This window comes from Typha angustifolia, chromosome 15 (genome assembly GCF_048772165.1).
Source record: "Typha angustifolia cultivar Huaian chromosome 15, ASM4877216v1, whole genome shotgun sequence".
Lineage (NCBI taxonomy): Eukaryota > Viridiplantae > Streptophyta > Magnoliopsida > Poales > Typhaceae > Typha > Typha angustifolia.
In genome coordinates this window covers 7,588,632-7,608,220 of record NC_133253.1, presented here as the reverse complement: position 1 = coordinate 7,608,220, position 19,589 = coordinate 7,588,632, and the positions used below count along the sequence as shown (strand labels likewise).

Sequence of the window (19,589 nt, the reverse complement as noted above, 5' to 3'; positions counted from 1 at the left end):
TTTCTATTGCCACAATTGCATGTGAATGTACTTTCCAATGCTCCAATCTCACGTGAGCTTTGGTAGTATATCGCTAGAGTCTGCGAGTGGTTCTCATGTCACTACTGCAAAGAGCAACAGATGGATGGGCACAAGCTTGAATACCAGTTCATAATGGTGGAGGATAATGATTTAAATGCCCATTTGTCTTAAAGATAATGAATGTTACATATGCATTCTAGATAACATAAACTAGTTTCAAGAAACTCCAAAAGAGGATTATATATATATATATATATATATATATATATATATATACAGAATTCAAATCTGATAACTATATGAATTGACTTCTCTTTTGCCTGTTAGGAGTTCAAAGAGATGGTGATTTGGACAACCATAATGATCGAGATATAAATTTATGACTAGATTTATTATGTGATTTGGATATATTATCTCTATGTTCTTTCATGGGAAATTTGTCACATTCTTCATTCACTTCGACTGTGCTAAATGAATCAATAAGGAGCACTCAAAATGCAATATCTATAGAGACCTAGGGGTTATGTTACTTTATATTGCCAAACGTATGTGTTATTAAGTTGTGCAATGATACAAAATTATCAGTGTGTATTAGTAGCAGCAGCTATGCTAACAATAATAGCTACACTATACATGATAATGACACTACAAGCAATAAAAAAGAAAGAAAGTTATTAGTACTATTTCACACAAGCAATGGTTGCAACAGAGTGAGAGGATTAATTTGCTTCTTGACCTACATATCGCCATTGTTTGCGTTGATCTTAGCCATCCGTCTATCATATCTAAATCGGAGAACTTTATATTACTTAATTAAGCCTTATAAATCCCTACTTTGAGTCTTGCCACTACCAATTGGCCTCCCCAATCTCTAGACGCACAGTCTAACGCTCTGCATGCACCAACAAAGTAGATCAGTTGATCTAGCATCTCAACCCTGCGTTGATGTGCACCTCACAATTCGAGTACATATCGTCTTTAGAGACCGAGAATGACTATCAGAGCAGGTGCTAGAGAACAATGATATTTTTATTCTTTTATACTCTAAAATTTCTCTCACTTTTGAATTCAAGACATTTTATTAGGTTTCTAAGCAGAGGACAGTGGTTTTATCCTTTTGTATTCTAAGAAGACACAATATATTATATTGATATTGAGGAACTGATATTTCCTGATTTTATTCCATAGAAAAGCTCCAAATTAAGGGGAGCGGGAGAAGGGTAAAAAAAAAAAAAAACCTTAAAAAAAAAAAGAAGAAAACTTTTGAATCTAAAACACTTGTGCAACAACAGGAGGACAAAGAGTTGGTCTTCCCATGGGTATGGGGAGCTTTCTTTTTGGTATCCTAAAGAACAAGCAGAGAACAGGGGGAGGACTCACGAGAGGTCTGTCAAAAATGCAATGCAGCCAAATTAGCATGGCCATGACTGGCAAATACATTGCCAGTGGAGCCATAACCTCTTCTGTAGATGGCTCTGATGGAATGAGGCAAGAGAGAAGAGAGGGAATAGAGCATCTTTCTCCAATAAAATAGGGGGTTGCAGCAACGCAAGGGTTCAAATAGTACCATATGTGATTCCACAAATAGTCTAGCTGGGCCAATGGATATATATCCTCTTAATTAAGCTCTACTAACTTAAAAGATCTCAATGTAAATGTTTCTGGTTAGCAACTTATTCACATTTTATTTGTCCTTGTAGATATATATATATATATATATATATATATATATATATATATATATATATATATATTGAATATTTCATACTAGTGCCATGCATGTAATCTTATTTGTTGTATATGTTTACATGCCTGGACACAAGTGCATGAATACTACTTTGCAATTAGCAGAACAGAATACTTGAGGTAATACTTTAACAGATGTGACAATGACTATTAAGTTAAGTGTATATCATAACCTTTAAAATTTAGAGATATTAGAAGCTTAAATTGTTAGATAACAGATTAATACTGTATGTTCATGCCGTTAACGCAATCCCCTAACATACGGTCCCTGATAGTGCATATGGACAGATGATAAATAATCGGATATGCGGCTCAATCTCTGATATCTAATACCATATTAGATAATCAATTTATTTAAAAATATAAGTTAATAGATAGAAGACCAACAATGAATATCATATCTTTAACATGAGTCCTTTGGATGCTCACTAAGTAATGGTGTTAAGAGATTTCTCCGCGTATGTATGTCGGAAAAGTTTACTACTAGTAGCATTCATAATTGTGTCTATAGTTGATGCTAATGAGGAAGTTAAAATTGCAAATTTGGAGAAATTCTCAAACATTTAAAGTTTTATTTTTCCTATGAGAATCATTAATTTTCTTTTATAAATTGTTTGTGGTGATTGATGGAAAGGAAAGAAGAAGAATGAAACCCTCATGCCAAAGAGCTATCCAAGCAACAGCTAGCAAATCCCTTGTCCATTGTTATGTCGATTGGGGTGGAGACAATAATGCATTATTTTCCGAGAGATGGGTCTAAAATACAACTGGATCCATCCATCGATCTCTATGAGGAAATATGAGGGAAATAGCCAAACATGGTGTCCAAGAGGTCTTTTATATGTCATCATACTCAGTGTGAGGCATCTTTTGGCCTATCCTCTTAATACCTTTTGATGCATGTGACGTACATCCACTTGAATTAGATGATATTATGCTACTTTAGGGAGTGAAAGTAAAATAAAAAACACTTGTAAATACTATGTTGCACAATCTAATGAATAATATTGTGTAAATGATTCAAAGATATTGAAAGTGTTGTAGAAAGATTAACTATAGCGGCATCAATTTATCAGCGACGCATGAAAATTTTCCACTCAGAAAACACGAGAAAGCATTTAATATGTTGTTTCATCTATCTATCGGTGGTTATGATTGTTGTTGTTGTTGTTGTTGTTGTTATTATTGTTGTTGCTATCACGTCTAGCTACCGCTAGAAGAGAGCCAAACGTAGGTTATCAACCAATTGGGACCTCGCTAATCTACAGACCAAGCCATCGACTGACACTCCCGCATCCTATCATTATGATAAATCTAAAAATCAAAAGAAATAGAAAAAAAGATAGATAAAACTTCTTCATCCTAATGAAAACATCTTCGGGTGATGAAAACCCTAACTAAAGATAGAGGACATGTAGGTGAGAACCACAAGGCAAGGGTAAAGAGACAAAGGGAAGAGGTATAGGAATAGAGTTGTTGGTTTGTGATTACTAAATGTACATGAAGGAAGAGAGGGTAGAAAGAGGTTTTGCATGCATGTGAACATGATGGTACATGGCCACAGTAGAAGCCCAGACCAAACCCTAATATTGCACCAAACCCAATTCAAGAATGGAGTAGTAGAGTAGAGTTAAGAACAAAGAGGTCACGAGAAGGCTCTTGGCAGAGAGGCCTCATTCAAACCTTGTGACCGTTAAGGCTGTTCTATCTGATTGGCCAGCAATTTAGAGTTCCAATGAATGTACTTGATGCATGGGGTCTTCTGATCACGATATTATCCTCTCTATAGATTAGATTAAGGTTAAATAGCATACATCTTTATATATATAAACATCTCATTATAATATATTTATATTAATTTTATTTATATTGTTTAATAATAGGATAATTTCAAAGTTTAAACTGCATACCAACAATATATATAATATCTCTAATGCCTTCTCATTATGTGTATCCTATGCGTCGCATTGCACATAGAAATACGATAGATGAATATTGAATTGGCTATATCATGGAGATTTCACAATTTAATTATTTTTTTAATTTAATATATAAAATTAAGTGCATAAATTTTCTATGTTTGATGTGCATTTTGTTATAATGGAGTGTGACTTTTAGAAATACTAGTTAAGTAGCAAGGGTTTAGAAAGTTTGGCTCTAATAAACTAACCCTAAACTTTTGTTGTTAGATAATCCCTTAACAAAGGCTAGGTTCATACCATAATTCTTATTCTAATCTTCTAAGTGTTGTCAAAATCAAAATGTTAGGGTTGAAGCAAACTTTGAGAGATAAATTAGCCAAATTCATTTAGAAGATTAGTGGCCACTAACTTGATTTCATAACCAAACTTAGTTTCTCTCCCCATTTGAAATAAGCTTATAGGTCTCAAAGAAAAAGTTACCATTTTACTCTTAATAAAACAAAATGGCAATATCTATCATTTGGTACGTAGAAACTTCCTTTCCATTCCTACAAACATGCATTTCATATCTAGAAGCTTATATTCGCACCTACTGATCGAGAGACATTGCTAATATATATGTATTCATTGTCTCTCTGAATAAAATATCGATGTATTCCATATCCATTGGCTAGAATTTACCTGACCTGAGATGTTCTCCATTCTCACTTTTTACTATAATTTTAGAACAACTCTAGTTTAAAATGCATATCTTATCACAGGTAGTGATAATATTATTTATTCATAGTTCATGACCAAACACTCAATTCAACTAAATGAGTTTAGAGGTACATCTTGAAGGATAAAAAGGAAAAAAGAAAAATGAGAACGCCACCTTACGTAGATATATCTAACAAGCCTTTTCTGTTTGAGGTCAGCAAACATAATGATAGGTCCTAGCAGCTCAACTAAAATGACAAACTTAGATAATGCTAAGTCCAATATAGATGAAATGGAATCTTGTCATGTACTGTTGTAGGGTGGCCCATCACAATGATGTAGACAAATGCTATGTGCTGGTGAAAATTAATGACCTCCAACAAGGAAAAAGAATGGGGTTGGACGATGTTATATTGAGATTGTGAGAATGTATGATAGAGAGAGATCAGAGGGGAGGTATAAGCAAAGCTTAGAATCATTGACAAATAGCTGAGAAATGATCAAAGGAGAGTGATCGGTTCTATTTCACTCTGATAGTAACTCTGATAGTAAAGTTCCTATTTTCTCCGACATGAACCCTGAGGTCGTTAAAGTGGAGAAGTGAAAGATGACAGTGGTTTCTCTCCCACTAGAGTTCTTCCCATATTGCTGCCATTGGCAGCTCTAGACTTCTGCTGATGGATGTAAGAGAAACTGTAGTCCTCTACAGCTGGGTGTAAATGTGTAGCTTAGTAGTAGCCAATCTGTTGTATAAATTTTGTATGAATCCAGCAAGTCAAAGAGAATGGACATGAAAGAGATATATGTATGTGGTGTTTGATTGTGCATAGATTCAAGCATAGCAATCTAAAAATTCCATTTTGTTTTTTAAAAGAGAAAAAGAGAAGAAAGACGTTACTTAGTTGTATTATTCTTTGTAAGAGAGTGGACAAAAAGGGTGAGGTGATATCCTCCCCGTGAGGGGTATTTTGGAGGCATTCACCACTCAATACTCACAAAATCACACATCCCCTATTAATCCCTGCGTTGCTTAACATATGATATAACCTCAAAGCCTACTTATCTTTTAATTTCTATACCCTTTTTTTAATTCTATATCTGCATGTATGTGTATCACTGTATGTACCACCCTTTTCTATCGAAACCATTCTTAGTTACTTTTTAATAACTATATGCTAAAATCAACAAATAAACAATGGATAAGAGATATTTTAATCTATTTTAAATATATCTAGATTTAACTGTGGGTTAACTTTTATAGGGCAGAAAACCTCGTTTGCTTTGACATTAAGTGAAAATATAGAATAATCATTTTAGATTCTTACTCCTAAAATTGTACCTCTTATCTAGAATAGAGTATTCTAATGTAATTTAGATTCTAGATGTAATAATAATCTTTAATGTAACATAAAGTTGAGATAAAGTAAAAAAATTAATTCAAATGTCATTTAACTTGATATATAAATTTAAATTAAATATATGCAATTTATATATTTGTAAGTATGTAATGAGATAGGCGGTAACAGAAGAGAGAAGATAGACAGAAAAATTGAGCATGAAATAATGAAATAGGTGGATGATAGGAGAGAGAATTTTTTTAAAAATAACTTTAGTTAAATAATGGATAAAATTATAATTGAGCTTATGTGTGTAATAATTTAAATAGTTGTTCTAATCTAAAGTATAGATAATTTGATATCTCTTTTTCAATCTATACTAATACTTTTTAATATCTAGAGCAGAGAGAAAGATAATCCCTAAAGCAAATGGGGAATGAGATTAGCGTAAATATCAACTTTAGAGGCGAAAATTTAGAAGGGTATAAACGAAAACTCATCTCTTTATTAATTAATCATTGCATATTAATGAACCCCACAGCTCCTGCTCTAAGATAATTATCTGGGATTGTTGGTCTGGATCTTCCCAACTTAGCTGGCATTTTTCCACACGCTCTTCTTGCTGTTTTGCTAAACAGGAGATTATTAAGGAGATAGGTATCGATTGATTAATTTAATGTGATAACTCATTAACTTATGGGCAATAGGATGATTAATCCAGTTTAATTTAGCTCAAAAGAGATATTTATGTATATCTAATGCTGTTACTAAACGCTAGCATTACTGGATACGACAAAGTACGCACTTCAAAAGTTGTTTAGAGGTAAAAATTTCACTCGGCATTGGAGGGTGGTTTGAATAATATCTGGCACATAAATTGGATAGTTTTTTGTGTTTTGAAGTTTAACTTGTGGCACTTTATGTGGGTGGCTATCAGGAGTTACATATAGGTTTGAGGCCTCCTTCCCTCTCTTTAAACAACCTAAGCCACCCCCAGACTTGAACACTGCCACAGAGAGAGGGAGAGAGAGAGGGAGAGAGAGGGAGAGAGAGATGGTGTCTAGGGAGCACAAGAGAGCTGATGATCTACATGAGAAGTTGCATCTTCTTCGCTCAATCACCAATTCTCGTGCAGTAATTTACTTCAAGTTTATATTCGTATTCATGGCATCTTAATCTTCTTGTCTAGACATTCGCATCGTTTCATAGTCTTTTCTCTGCAATTCGTCTTCTTCTTCTTTGAATTTTCTTTTCTTATTTCCTCAAACAGCTATACATGTTGTCTGTTTATTATCAATTACTCAGACATGTTAGAATATGAGAGAAGGTAGTGAAATTAAAAGGAAGAAAACAGGATGATAAGCTAAAACATAAACAACCATTGGTTCACAATCAGACTCTCTCCTTTTTCCCCTTCAGTATTACATCTAGAGTGCATAGCTTTTGATTTCCTTGATCTAGGCAATATATATATTCATCTGATTCTTATCTTCTATTTTGTGATACACAGCCAAATGAGATGTCGATCATTGTTGATGCATCGAGGTACATCGAGAAATTGAAACAGAAGGTTGTAAGACTGCATCAAGAGATTGCGTGCACGCAAAATATCGTCGAACAAGAACATGTACCTATGGTAGCATTGATATCATTTATTTCCTTTGTGTTCTCAAATTATTCTCATCTTCTGATATACTTCTACTTGCATCCAAACTCATGCCAGGTCACTGTTGAAACCCTAGAGAGAGGATTCCTCATCAATGTGTTTTCAGAGAAGAGCTACCCAGGGTTGCTTGTCTCCATTCTGGAAGCATTTGAAGAGCTGGGTCTCAATGTACTGGAAGCTAGGGCTTCATGCACTGACAAATTTTGTCTCCAAGCGGTTGGAGGAGAAGTAAGAAGAAACAATCCATGTATTGGCTAACAATTCCAACATATGGTTTCATCTACTTTTGTTTCTTCTTTTATCAAACATAAGATTTGAATATGTTAGTTTTATCCAGGATAAAAACTTTCCTTCATACAGAATATATTGATAGAAAAGAGAACTTGGGTAAAATAATTTGCTCAGAAGTTCTAATAGGTACTGCTTGCTAGTAGTCTTTATCATTTACTTTACAAAATAATGTCCATAATCTACCTGGAAAAATACTAAACTCCAACTAAATTCTTCAAATGCTTTTATCATAAATATCTAGATGTTGCTCACATTCTTAAACAAGAATAATTCTACATTGATAAGAAAACGTTAGTACAAGACTACAAGATTTAGCTTGTAACTAATACCTGTCTCTCCATGATGAATAATAATATTATGATATAAACATAGTTACATACGCAGAATATTCTTCATACAACATAAGTAGATGATTACCAAAGTTTTGTATTGCAGGAACAAACCGAAAGTGTGGATGCTCATGTTGTGAAACAAGCAGTGCTGCAGGCCATCAAGAATTGCTCTGGAAGTGGTTAACAAGATTGAAATGTTCAGCTTTTTTGTTGTGATTGGAAGTTCCCTTTACGAAGGCTATTAAGTTCTCTGTATAATTATCAGATAACTTAGCAAAATGTGAGAGCATGGTGTACCACAAAAAGGAAGCACCTGTGTATTAATGAAAATGTTGTATGTTATTGTACCCAACTGCTTTGTTTCGTTTCTGAAGGATATTAACAGTGAAGAACATTTCTTTAATAAAGTTATGACCCCTACAGTCTGCTGGATAGCAAACTAAGTCAAAAGCTTGTTCAAGCACCAAATAGTATCATCTGATGTGCATAGTAATCATAATTCATTTTGGCAAAAGACAAGCCTATGGTGAGAATAAATCTAATGAAATCAAGAAAGAAATGCTTTAGTAACTCAGGAAAAGAAAGAAAGATGGGATATGTTAATGTTCTTATGGTAGATTATCCCTCAGGTATAACATAAACATATATACATTAACAGGCTAGATTCCAGAAACCTAGTGGAAAACAGAAGCAACGTGATGTCTTTACCTGTGTACCAGCGTCTACACCACAAACTGCTAAGATGGCAGCATTTGACAGAACTCCTTATCTTCTCTGTAATCGAACCATGTAGTTGACAGTGCATGACTATAAGTTGCATCATCAGTAAAGCAAATAGCAGAATTAAAAACTAGGAATTGAAGTGAACTTACTAATATCTTGCCATATTTTTTTTCCACCCATGTGAAAAGGTATGAGTTCAAAGATGTACTTGAACTAAATAACCCTTAAAAAGTGTGCTTATGATAACCCTTAAAAGTGTGCTTATGATAACCCTTAAAAGTGTGCTTATGATAACCTTTAGTCCCAACGAGGCAATGAACACCTCTAATCAAATTGTGATGTGCAGTCGAATCTTGCCTGTCTGGCCTTTATATCTTGTGCTTAGCACCTGATTCTGACTTGTGTAATTGATATGTAATTGCCTGGTTCATGAATTGAAGCTTTTTCCACACGGAAAAAAATATAGAAACTTTTAAAGTTCAGGATTTTACCATTTCAATATGCTTACAACAGTAGCACTGTAATTTGTGAAAAGAATATATATCCAAAAAAGATTATAAATTCTACAAGAGTTCAAAACAAATTTATTGATCATAACTCCATTCCACATCCAGTTGAAGTCACGAGGAACATGAAATGTCATCCCAAATGCAACAAAATGGGGCTTTTATTCCAAGTTCATAGGATCTACGCTTCAGCACTCATTTTATATCCAACATTCCTAGATTTTGCAACATCCCTAGTGAGGCTGCTGTCAAAAAATGCTTCCATGCCACAAGGGAGAGAATTGCCAGGGTTCAAAGCTTGTTACTGCAGACATTGAGCTCATGCTTCCATGGCCAAGATGATCATTCTAAATGCAAATGGCATACATATGGAGGCCGGTCTTTTGTGGGTCCTCCTAAGTGAGATAGCTAGTGATGTTGCCACAGCTGAAGCCTAGAATATCCTGGAAAAACAGCATCACTCAGATGTTTGCACATAGACCTAGCATCATCGCCTGATTTTGGTAGCTTAAGAAGATAATAATAAGTGAAAAATGTGTCTCATATTTGTCTCTATAGATTAGCAATATTGTGCACCACTGGGTGGCAAATTCCACCTTGTTTTCTACTTTTCTTTCTTGTGTTCTTTTTTCTTCTGACGGAGGCATTTTATGAATCTGCATCCTAGATTATACTTACTCCTATGTATGAGGAACCAATTTCCCAAGAAACCACCAAAGGAAATTGAATAGAGAATAACCAGAGGAAACAACCTTTGGATAAATGTAAATCATCAACCAGCATGATGCATGAGACACCTAGCATCGAGATATTTTCCTTATACAGAAAAGTAAACTCAGAACTACATTGATAACACATGATGAGAAAAGAAAAAGATGTGAATCTCTCCAGTCACGTCAAGCCACTGGAGAGGGGAAAAACTTTGCACACTATTCAGAAAAAGGGAAAACGTGGGGGCAAAACATACCTTCTGCAGGTGCGAGATCAGCAAGATCTAGTTACTATTATAACTCAACCTCAATTTCTTCACTTGCACAAAATCCTCTTTCCATACTTTCCATGCCTTTCTGACTTCATCCAATTCTGTATCGGGAATGCTTGTGTATATATCTAAGTTATCCACCCATTCCTTCCATGGGGATTTGGACGCATCTAAGAATTGTGAAACCTGAGGCAACAACACAGTCGAGTAATATTCCTCAATTGCTTTCTGGATTTCTTCAGATTCAGCCATTGTTTGGATTTCAGGTCGTATGATCTTTCCAGGTCGCTTTCTCACAAAGAAGTGATTGCCCTTAAGGATCAGAACCTCTGAAGGGGCAAGGGGTAAAACAATGCGAGAGAACTTTGCAAGAGACAATTCTATGATATCTTTCGGTAACAATCCACGCTTCACTGCTACAGCAGTCCCAACCATTTTCCGGATCTGTGATGACAAGTTTGTTACGAATAATTGAGATATGCACAACCTCAGATCATGGTTGAATATCAATCATCACAATAAAATGACGCTGCTATGGAATGGATACATGGAACATAGTTAAACTCTGCCCATAATTTTGCCGTTATAATGTGTTATACAACAAAGGTTGTATCAGAAACCTACTTTCAAGTTATAATGCTCATCTTCGATAACTGAAATATACGCAAGATCTAGGTCAACAATTTGAACTGAGAAGGGTGATAGTTAAAAACATCGTAAAGAAAAGTAACATGGGTCTGAATACAAGCATAACTAGACTACAGGAAGGTCGAATCAAATCCACATACCAAAAATTTTACACCAAAATTTTTGAAGTTGACACATAAAGGCGTCAAAGAAAGAATGGACATTTAGTCAGGCATGCATAAGAAGAATAACAGAGAGGTTGCATCAAATAATTCAACCTCCAAATAAGGACTATTTAGTACCAAACGTTTAGCTTTTAAGCCTATGTTCTCCAACAGTAGTTTTATCTCTGTATATGATTTACACAGTATAATACTTCATTTAGGTTCATCATAACTACATAGCAGAAATGCAGGATTTGTAACAAATCATCTAAATCTCAAGTTGCTTTAGTTTAAGTTCAGTCCCACAATTTTGCAGATGAAAATCTGAAGTTCCATGTTCTTATCAAAAGAGAGCACAAAAATTTTGCCAGAATATATTACCATCATCTTAAAAGAAGAAAAGACTTTGCATTCTATATGTAGATATATGTACAACAAATTTTGCATATCATCATAGAAGGAGCTCATATTTGCTAGTCAAAAAGAAAGAACAAAAGTGATATGTCTACCTGATGTAGCATGAATGATTCCCCACATATAGATAATTCCACATAATTCATTCCTGATGAGTTCTCTATATTTCCACAAGAGCAGCTAAAGATCTTTCTGAAGTGTGATGCATTTAGTCTATCCAATTCATCAGGCTCATGAAGCCATCTTGCACGAACCACTTGACAACCCCATGAATCTCTCAATTCATCATTTTGTTCCATGGAATGTTCTTGTTCGTTGCAGTCAACATCAGACAGAAGATTTGACTGTTCTTCACAGTGATCTACTGCAGCTTCCTCATCTCCAGTGTCCACATATTGACTTTTCCCAACTACAGAGGACAAAGAGCTCTCTAAAGATATTGTTCTTATTTTTCGTCCTTTCCGAGAAGGCTGTTTCCTATACTTGGAACGAACTGTGTAGTTATGAAATGGATGTTCTCCCTGGATTGGAAACAAATAAGACATTATATTTTCTATCTGCCAATAGCTCAACCTGCACTGGTAATTTTATCACTTTAACACGTGAAGCTCATGCAAAGGCCCATGCATGTATTTCAACTAATTAATGTTAATCATGTAAAAGACTTTCAAAGATGCTGACCATGCAATATAAGCTGAAGAACCAATTACATACCTAAAGCTATGCACAACATATTTACCAACAAGCATTTTGCTACATGTATTGCAAGTCACCAATTGGTCGAGGAAGTTTCTTCCATGAGTATATTCGTTCATTAAAATTTTAGAATAGATGCTTATGCAAGGATTGTTGTGCTAGTGGCAAGGGGAATGTCGACCTTGGCTCAGCACGGTAAGTATCACTAACATATGCCGTGCCTATCTGTTCGCACACTGAATAGTCTTGACATGCCGAAAAACAATCTATGAACTTTTCTACTACCTTAAAATAGATTTTAGAAGCTAAATTTAAAGTCATTCAGTACCATATGTTAGTGTAGCATATGCAATTAGATTCGAATATCATGTTTTCCCCCAATTTTTCTCAAATCCTCTTTGTTGGGGCAAATAACTTGAGTAAAACTGAATTCCAATATTTGAAGTATGTATAGATCAAGCACCAAAATACAAAGAGGTATCAAAAGAAATGAAAGAGACCCCAAATTAGATGTTTTGTTTTAATAAGATATGTTCAATTCTAGTGGCGCATATTGATGAGTAGACATGAATGAGTATCAAGATACTCTCCCTATATTAGTGTCAATAACTTATTGGCACGATGTGTATCAACTTATGCAAACCAGCATGGTAATCCATGTGCTTAAGATTTCCACAACTTGTATATTTATTAAAATCAGGCCATAAAGGACTAGGAAGAGCATCTGAATTGATCCCAACGTTACCTCCTAAGAACTTATGTAAAACATGTCAACTTGAAACAAAGGCATATCTGCACATGTAAAGCCAATAAAACAAGTACCTCAAAGCTTTTCAGTATATTGTTGAAGTCAGCTAAATGATCATGGATTTCTGCAGAGCTGCAGTCACCTTTGATCCCAATAATTTCAGCAGGAAGGAGATAAGAGTACATCCGGAGAGAACACTCGCTTCTTGCATCAAAACCCCTAAAGTTAAAGGTAACATTCTCTTGCATCAAAACTCCTAAAGTCAAAGGTAACTAAGAAGAATATGAAGTCACTTAAAATTTTATTAGAGAGAGAAGTTAAAAACTTCTATTTAACCAGATAGAGAAGTTACTTGTACTTTTACCAGCGACGTTCATGAGGAAAAGCAACAGACCAAGCATCAGATTTTGCAGCTCATAAGGGCAAACTATGATTGAAAACTCACTATATGCCTCACTTATTAGGAACATGTCTTGAAAGGACAAAAATATATGAAACTATATCCGATTGATACTGAAAGATGAGAAAAATATGCGACATAAACAGTGATATATTCTTGGAAAACTGGACAACATCAGGTACTTGAGTGAAAGCCTTCCATTCTTGTGCATGCATCCATGCATATCTAGTTATGGATAAAGGCGGGCTCAAATTGAGGGGAACTTTTCCTTTCAATACTAAGGACTAAATGACAAAAGATAGTCTGGACCAGAGCTTTTCAGAGATACCATGAGATATAATCATTTAGAACTGTGCATGTTTCTCCAGAATCAAGCAAGAGTACAAGAAAAGCAATTAAGGTTTGAAATATAGGGAGTGAAACTGAAATGTCATCCTCAACAGCAACAGGCAATAGCTTTTACCAACAACAGCAAAGGCAGAACAGTTGCCAGCAAGGAATGGCACTGCACATCATATATACTTAGTTCATGATAAACCACGACTAGTACTAGGTGTCATCACCATTTTGATGTGTTACTTGGTTACATCAAAAAATAAGAAACAGATTAAAAGCACTTTCACAGTGGTTTGCACTTTGCAGTATACTTTTTATCATTTTCTATATGCAGTTAAATGTATAAATACTAAGTCGAATAAAACAAGGAATACTTTCTTACTTTTGGGAAGGTAAAATGCTGAAAATTTTGACATCTCTGGGTAAGTTAGAGTTAATATAATTTGCAAGATTAATGCCAGCAGGATCTTCTTTCCATGCATTTTCTGGGATTTCCATCTTCAATGATATCATGGTCGCCAATGAATGAACCTAGCAGATGGAGAATTTGGAACACAAAGGTGATTGCAACCTCATTTAGAGCATTTCATGTTAGTTGAAAAAGGTTAAAAAAAACAATAGAAATTTTCAAGCTTTAAGATCAAGAGAGACGAGAAAGACAGGAAGTGGTCTACAGAAATTTTGACAGACTCCAGCATGACTACATTCATCTTGTAGCAATATTTTGGCTAAACATCTTTTTAATATCTCCATTCTCTAGTTGCATAAATTGAATACAATAAATATTGATGACTAAACTGTGGATATCATCTCATTAATGAAATAACGATATTGAGATATCGAATTGTTATATTGCCAAACTACATAGGTATCTTTGTCAAATGTAGCTGGGATCCTGGGAGTATCTCATTGATTGGAATGCTACCTAGCAAAACTAGAAACATTCATCCAGATTTTTAGTAATGGCATACATCTACTTTGTGATTTATGTGCTCTTATGCATCATAAAGATATGATCTTACACAGATCTAACCAATGAAGGCTAAACAAGAATGATCGTTTTGGGTCAGTATGATGTTGATCTAAATGAGATATTCAGCCATAACAACTTCCCATGATTTATTCAGATGAGCCCAAATAGGATGGTCTGACTTCTGAGACTTCTGAGTTGTTTCAGATTCAAACAGGAAAGAAGACATAACAAGAAGGAATGAAAACATAAGAAGAGGAAGTAACTGGAGATTAAGAAAAGAAACAAATAAGGAGCCTGGACTAGTGGACTCTCTCTGGAATGCCACAGAACTGTCATTTCCTCACAATGAGGAAATGGAAAAGGTCTTAATTTCATCAGCTTATACGATAAAACCATTCGGTAAGCCCTCTAGTAGAGCCCTTCTAATCTAAATGCCATTAAGCTAAAAATTATGCTCCAACCACATTGAAATAAATCTAAGCATAGTCTAAACCAACTAACATTAGACTCAAACAGACCTAAACATATTGAATACCTAAGAAAATGAGTCTAAGGTGGAGACATATTATAAGAAATTTCAGATCTGAAACAAATCAATTCTAAACAGTACATAAGGTCTTCTAGTTCCCATGAAGCTAGGGGTGAAAACGGGTCGGATTAACTCCGACCCGACCTGCTATCCGACCCGACTCGGATCGGATTCGGATAAAAAATTTCTATCCGACTCGGATTCGGATTCGGATACGGATAGAAGTTTTGAAAAAAATTCGGATACCGATTCGGATACGGGTCGGATAAATTTTTCGGATTCGGATACGGATATCGGATATCCGTTTACCCGCATATTTTTTTAAATAATTTACAGTTTTTAGTTTACTTATTTAAATAGTAAGTATTAATATTATTACTAATAATACATTATATATTATTTATAGAGATTAATTTCTTTAATTTTATATATTTGACATACAAAAAAATTATTTGTTGTAAAACTCTTAATAATTTTGTGTTAATTATATTTAAATAAAATATTATAATTATTTTAAATTTAATCAATATCCGTTTAAGATCCGATCTTTTATCCGAAAATTATCCGTATCCGTTTAGTTAGGATATGGTTTTAAATTTTGCTATCCGTCCAATATCCGTATCCGAATCCGTATTCGAACTAAAAGTACGGATCCGGATATGGGTTAAGCACTATCCGATCCGTATCCGATCCGTTTTCACCCCTACATGAAGCGCCTTCTCTGAGTCCATGTCTGCCCATACTTCGAAGCCTTCTTTGAGTGACAATATAGGTGCTGAATCCATCATTATTATTACCACAATCTCCATCAGAGTCAATATTTGACATGATTTGGGAGGGGACATAGACTAAGACATAGACTAAGTTCAAATGTTGCACTAGCAAAACGTGGATATAACACCTAAATCTATTTAAACCTCAAAGAAATGCACTCAAACTCAAACAACAGCAATAAATCTATTTGCTGATTCTGATTAGGTAGCAAAGTTTAGTGCCAAGTGAATAAGTCAACTTTAAAGTGGATCTTCCTCTGATGTACTTGGAAGGCTATAGTTTATCAGTCTTAGCCATCAGTTTTTCCAATTAAATGGTATTTCTATAGCAATTGGGGCTATGGATTTTCAGTTCATGGGAGGTAGTATGGGATCGGTAGAAGGTGAGAAAATCACCTGTTTGATTATGCTACCATCCTCTGAAATAGAGACTCAATTTGTCGTCTAAGTAGTCTTATTATATATCTTTCTTCTATATCTCCTTCTCATTCTTGATATAAGATTGCTTAACACATTATACTATAAACCAATACCCATGAAACTAGCATGTGCCAACTTAATGATATACGACATGACCACTAAGAAAAGTTATGAGATATTATTGAGTCAGCTTTTTTATCATTAAAACTTTATACCTCATTTTTTATGGTGAATGTCCTGTCCTATCAAACTGGATAAGCAAAGAATGAAATGTCCTTACTCAATAACATGGCCACTTTGCAAATAAGAACCAAACTTTTATACAATTCCTCCCTAGATATTTCCTTTTTCTAGGTTGTAGACAACATGGCGGAGGTTTACACAAGAAACTAAATTGCTCAAAGTTATGGTGAGAAAATCCTTATAAGAATTTGATCCATGTAAAGCACATGTATAGACAAAGTGGCCCAACATACCTATCATTTACTCAAGTATGGTGAGGAAGAAGATCATAGATGCCTATTTAATTACTCAAATTAGGTACAGGAGATAAAAATTCTGATGATAGTACTCTTTTGAAAAATCAATGAATAAATGAGGAAGAAGGATAATTCATCTTTCATAGTATGTAAGAATCATTTGGCTAAAACTGATAAGAAATAACATGATGCTTACTCCTTTATCAGTTCTGCTACTCCTAGCCCATCCAATTTTATGAAGATATCCATGATTACTGTCAAGAATGCCACCTGCCTTAAAGATGCCAGATTCCAATTCTGCTTCAATTGCTACATTGGAAGATTGGAAAGCTTTAGCAAAAGCCCATCCACGCTAAGCTGATGAATTGCATAAGGACATTATTACCTTGGTAGGTTAAAGAAATAAATAGGCCACAAAAATGTGAGGTGTTTTCCAATAAAAGTATAAAACTAACATTTACCATTCAAAAATCAAATACCAACACAACAAAAATGTTACGACACCTATTGTACTGATTAGGTAACAACTTGCTCACAGAAGCAAGATTATGAATGACTGATACTCGGAGACTTTCGTGGAGTAAAAGTGAAACATGAAACTTGAAGTTCAAAATTTTCAGCTGAAACGGATCCAAGCACCCCAATTTCGGGATCTTCAGCCTACATTGCGTTTGCAACTTACAGTTGAGAATGAACAGCCTGCCGTCCTGAGTGGAACTCAATGAATGGACCACAAGCTCGCTACTTTTTTTTTTATATAATTTCACCGTTTTCAATAGAGAAGATTTTGATTCTAATTCATAAAAATTCGCATTGGATACGATATCCCAACCACTCTTATAAATTTAGCAAGCTAAGGCATCGGTGGCTCCTCACGCTTGCTATCTCTATCCATAGATGTATATGTAAACGTATAGGTATGCATCAGGATCAAGCCAAGCAAAACGAAGAATCCTAAACAGTCTTACTCGGACAGGAGTTGACGTCTCGCTGCTTCTGAAGGCCTACAAAACGAAAGCAACAGCCAAAACTCATCAAGAACACAAAAGATGTACTAAAAGCGAGGAAGTCTGCGCCTGCGTTACCTTTGTAGTTGGTTCCCACGTACCCGACGCGCATCACGACCTTCTTCTTACGGACGGGCTCCCACCTCAAGCCTCCACCATCGGAGGAAGGCGGAGAAGAGGGAGAGGAGGAGCAGAGAACGGTGAGGGTTCTAGGGTTTGGACGGCGAGAGATGGAAGTAGGGATCCGGAGAAGGGAGAGATAGCTAAGATGAGGCGAGAAGGGGAGACGAAGGGAAGAGACGGCGGCCATTTTTTGGACCGGAGAAGAGCAGAGTGGCGAGCGCGAGGGATGGGTATTCGTCCTGGACTCATGGATAGAGGGGGATTAGATTTGTTTTACAAATATAAGTAAAATAGAAAGACGAATTTGCAAATAAAACAAATATAAGTAAAATAGAAAGACGAATTTGCAAATGTACAATATAGAAGGAAATTAAGTTAATACTTTATTTTCTACGGTAAATACATAGAGTATGTAGCGTAATCTTACTATTACTAAAACTAACTCTTTCTCGTGTGCAAATGTCTCCAAAGAAATATGAAAATTTATATTTAATACTATTTTATAAAAAATATTTTTAGGGTATTTATAATATTAAAATTTTTCTCTTCACCTAAGAGAGAGAACGGCTAACTTAGCTCATAGAAGTTCTGATTAAAAATATTTAAACTTTAAACATTTCTAAAGACCCCGAAAAGATTATTTAAAAAATACTAAATAATTTAGGTTTCTTATTTTAAATTGCTATGCAAGGGAGCAATTTAAATCTATAAATATTTTAATATTAAATTTTATATGATTCAAAATTTGGTGACTTCTTAAATGTGAAATTTAATATTAAAAAATACCCCTATAAATTCGTTTTATCCATTAAATTTAATCGAATTAATATGGAAAATTAAATTAGTTATATGGTTCACGTTAATAATTTTTTCTAAAAAATGTTCGTAGATAGATACTTTTTTAAGCATTATAACATGATACACAAATAAAGGAAAGATAAGATGAAAGACTAAAAACAGTCTCACCTAAGTACTTGGGGTATCATTGTAATAAGTATGTAATTATGAATAACAGAAAGAATAGGACATATACACTAGAGCAAGGCTTCGACTTGGCCTTTAGTGGTTGTACAACAGTCGAAAGAGACTTGGACTTAAAGTGTTTTTCATTAAAAAGTCGACGTCCTATAGCTTTTTCGTCCAAACTAGACTCAATACGCACAAAGACCAACCGACACAAGGATGCTAAACAAACCAAGTCAACAAATCAAATAAGAAATAAGTCACAAGTAACCCTATACCAGCATGAACTCAGCAGCAATAGGCCAAGGCAGTGGATGTACCATTACCCAATAGCAAGACAACCAACCATTTTCAGCCTTAGTAGGTCTTCCACTGGGCAGTAGCCAAAGCACTAGAGAGTCAACCATGGGGTAGGGTGGCCGAAGAAAGCAGCAACGCCGAAGTAAAGCGAAATAAGGTTGTTACTTCGAGCTCTAATCCACTAGAAGACCAACGAACAATGCGGCTCAAGGGTTAGAAGCAACGATGGAGAGCACGATCGGAGAGAGCAACAATTGGAATTGTCAAATAGTATGCCATAGCTAGAGATTTTGATTGGCGAGGTGGTGACCAAGCTAGAGATTGTGGCATTGAGCGAAAAGAGACAGATCCCGACATATGAGGAGAAGAAGAGAGGTAGTGCAAGGAGCTGACGAAGATGAGAACGAGGGGG

General features: G+C 35.0%; 2 protein-coding genes across 6 annotated transcripts; one reads left to right on the top strand and one right to left on the bottom strand.

Annotated features, from left to right (window-relative positions):
• Positions 1–6,647: 6,647 nt before the first annotated feature.
• On the top strand, positions 6,648–8,248 carry LOC140777864 (transcription factor bHLH61-like). Of its 2 annotated transcripts, none has more exons than XM_073122264.1 (4): positions 6,648–6,859; positions 7,236–7,352; positions 7,449–7,619; positions 8,118–8,248. In XM_073122264.1, the coding sequence occupies exons 1-4, from the start codon at positions 6,779–6,781 to the stop codon at positions 8,196–8,198; spliced, it is 450 nt and encodes a 149-aa protein (XP_072978365.1). In that variant the 5' UTR covers positions 6,648–6,778; the 3' UTR covers positions 8,199–8,248. The 2 variants fall into 2 exon arrangements, with proteins under 2 accessions (XP_072978365.1, XP_072978364.1); XM_073122263.1 differs by having other exon boundaries at positions 7,236–7,361.
• Positions 7,679–18,168, bottom strand: LOC140777863 (putative tRNA pseudouridine synthase). Of its 4 annotated transcripts, none has more exons than XR_012107108.1 (9): positions 17,870–18,168; positions 17,753–17,788; positions 16,981–17,093; positions 13,993–14,141; positions 12,949–13,093; positions 11,526–11,951; positions 10,211–10,669; positions 8,723–8,788; positions 7,686–8,184 (listed from the first exon to the last, which is right to left on the bottom strand). XR_012107108.1 is itself a non-coding variant. In XM_073122262.1 (8 exons), the coding sequence occupies exons 1-7, from the start codon at positions 18,099–18,101 to the stop codon at positions 10,238–10,240; spliced, it is 1,533 nt and encodes a 510-aa protein (XP_072978363.1). In that variant the 5' UTR covers positions 18,102–18,168; the 3' UTR covers positions 7,679–8,788; positions 10,211–10,237. The 4 variants fall into 4 exon arrangements, 2 of the variants coding, with proteins under 2 accessions (XP_072978363.1, XP_072978362.1); XR_012107107.1 differs by having other exon boundaries at positions 7,687–8,264; XM_073122262.1 differs by having other exon boundaries at positions 7,679–8,788.
• Positions 18,169–19,589: the final 1,421 nt, after the last annotated feature.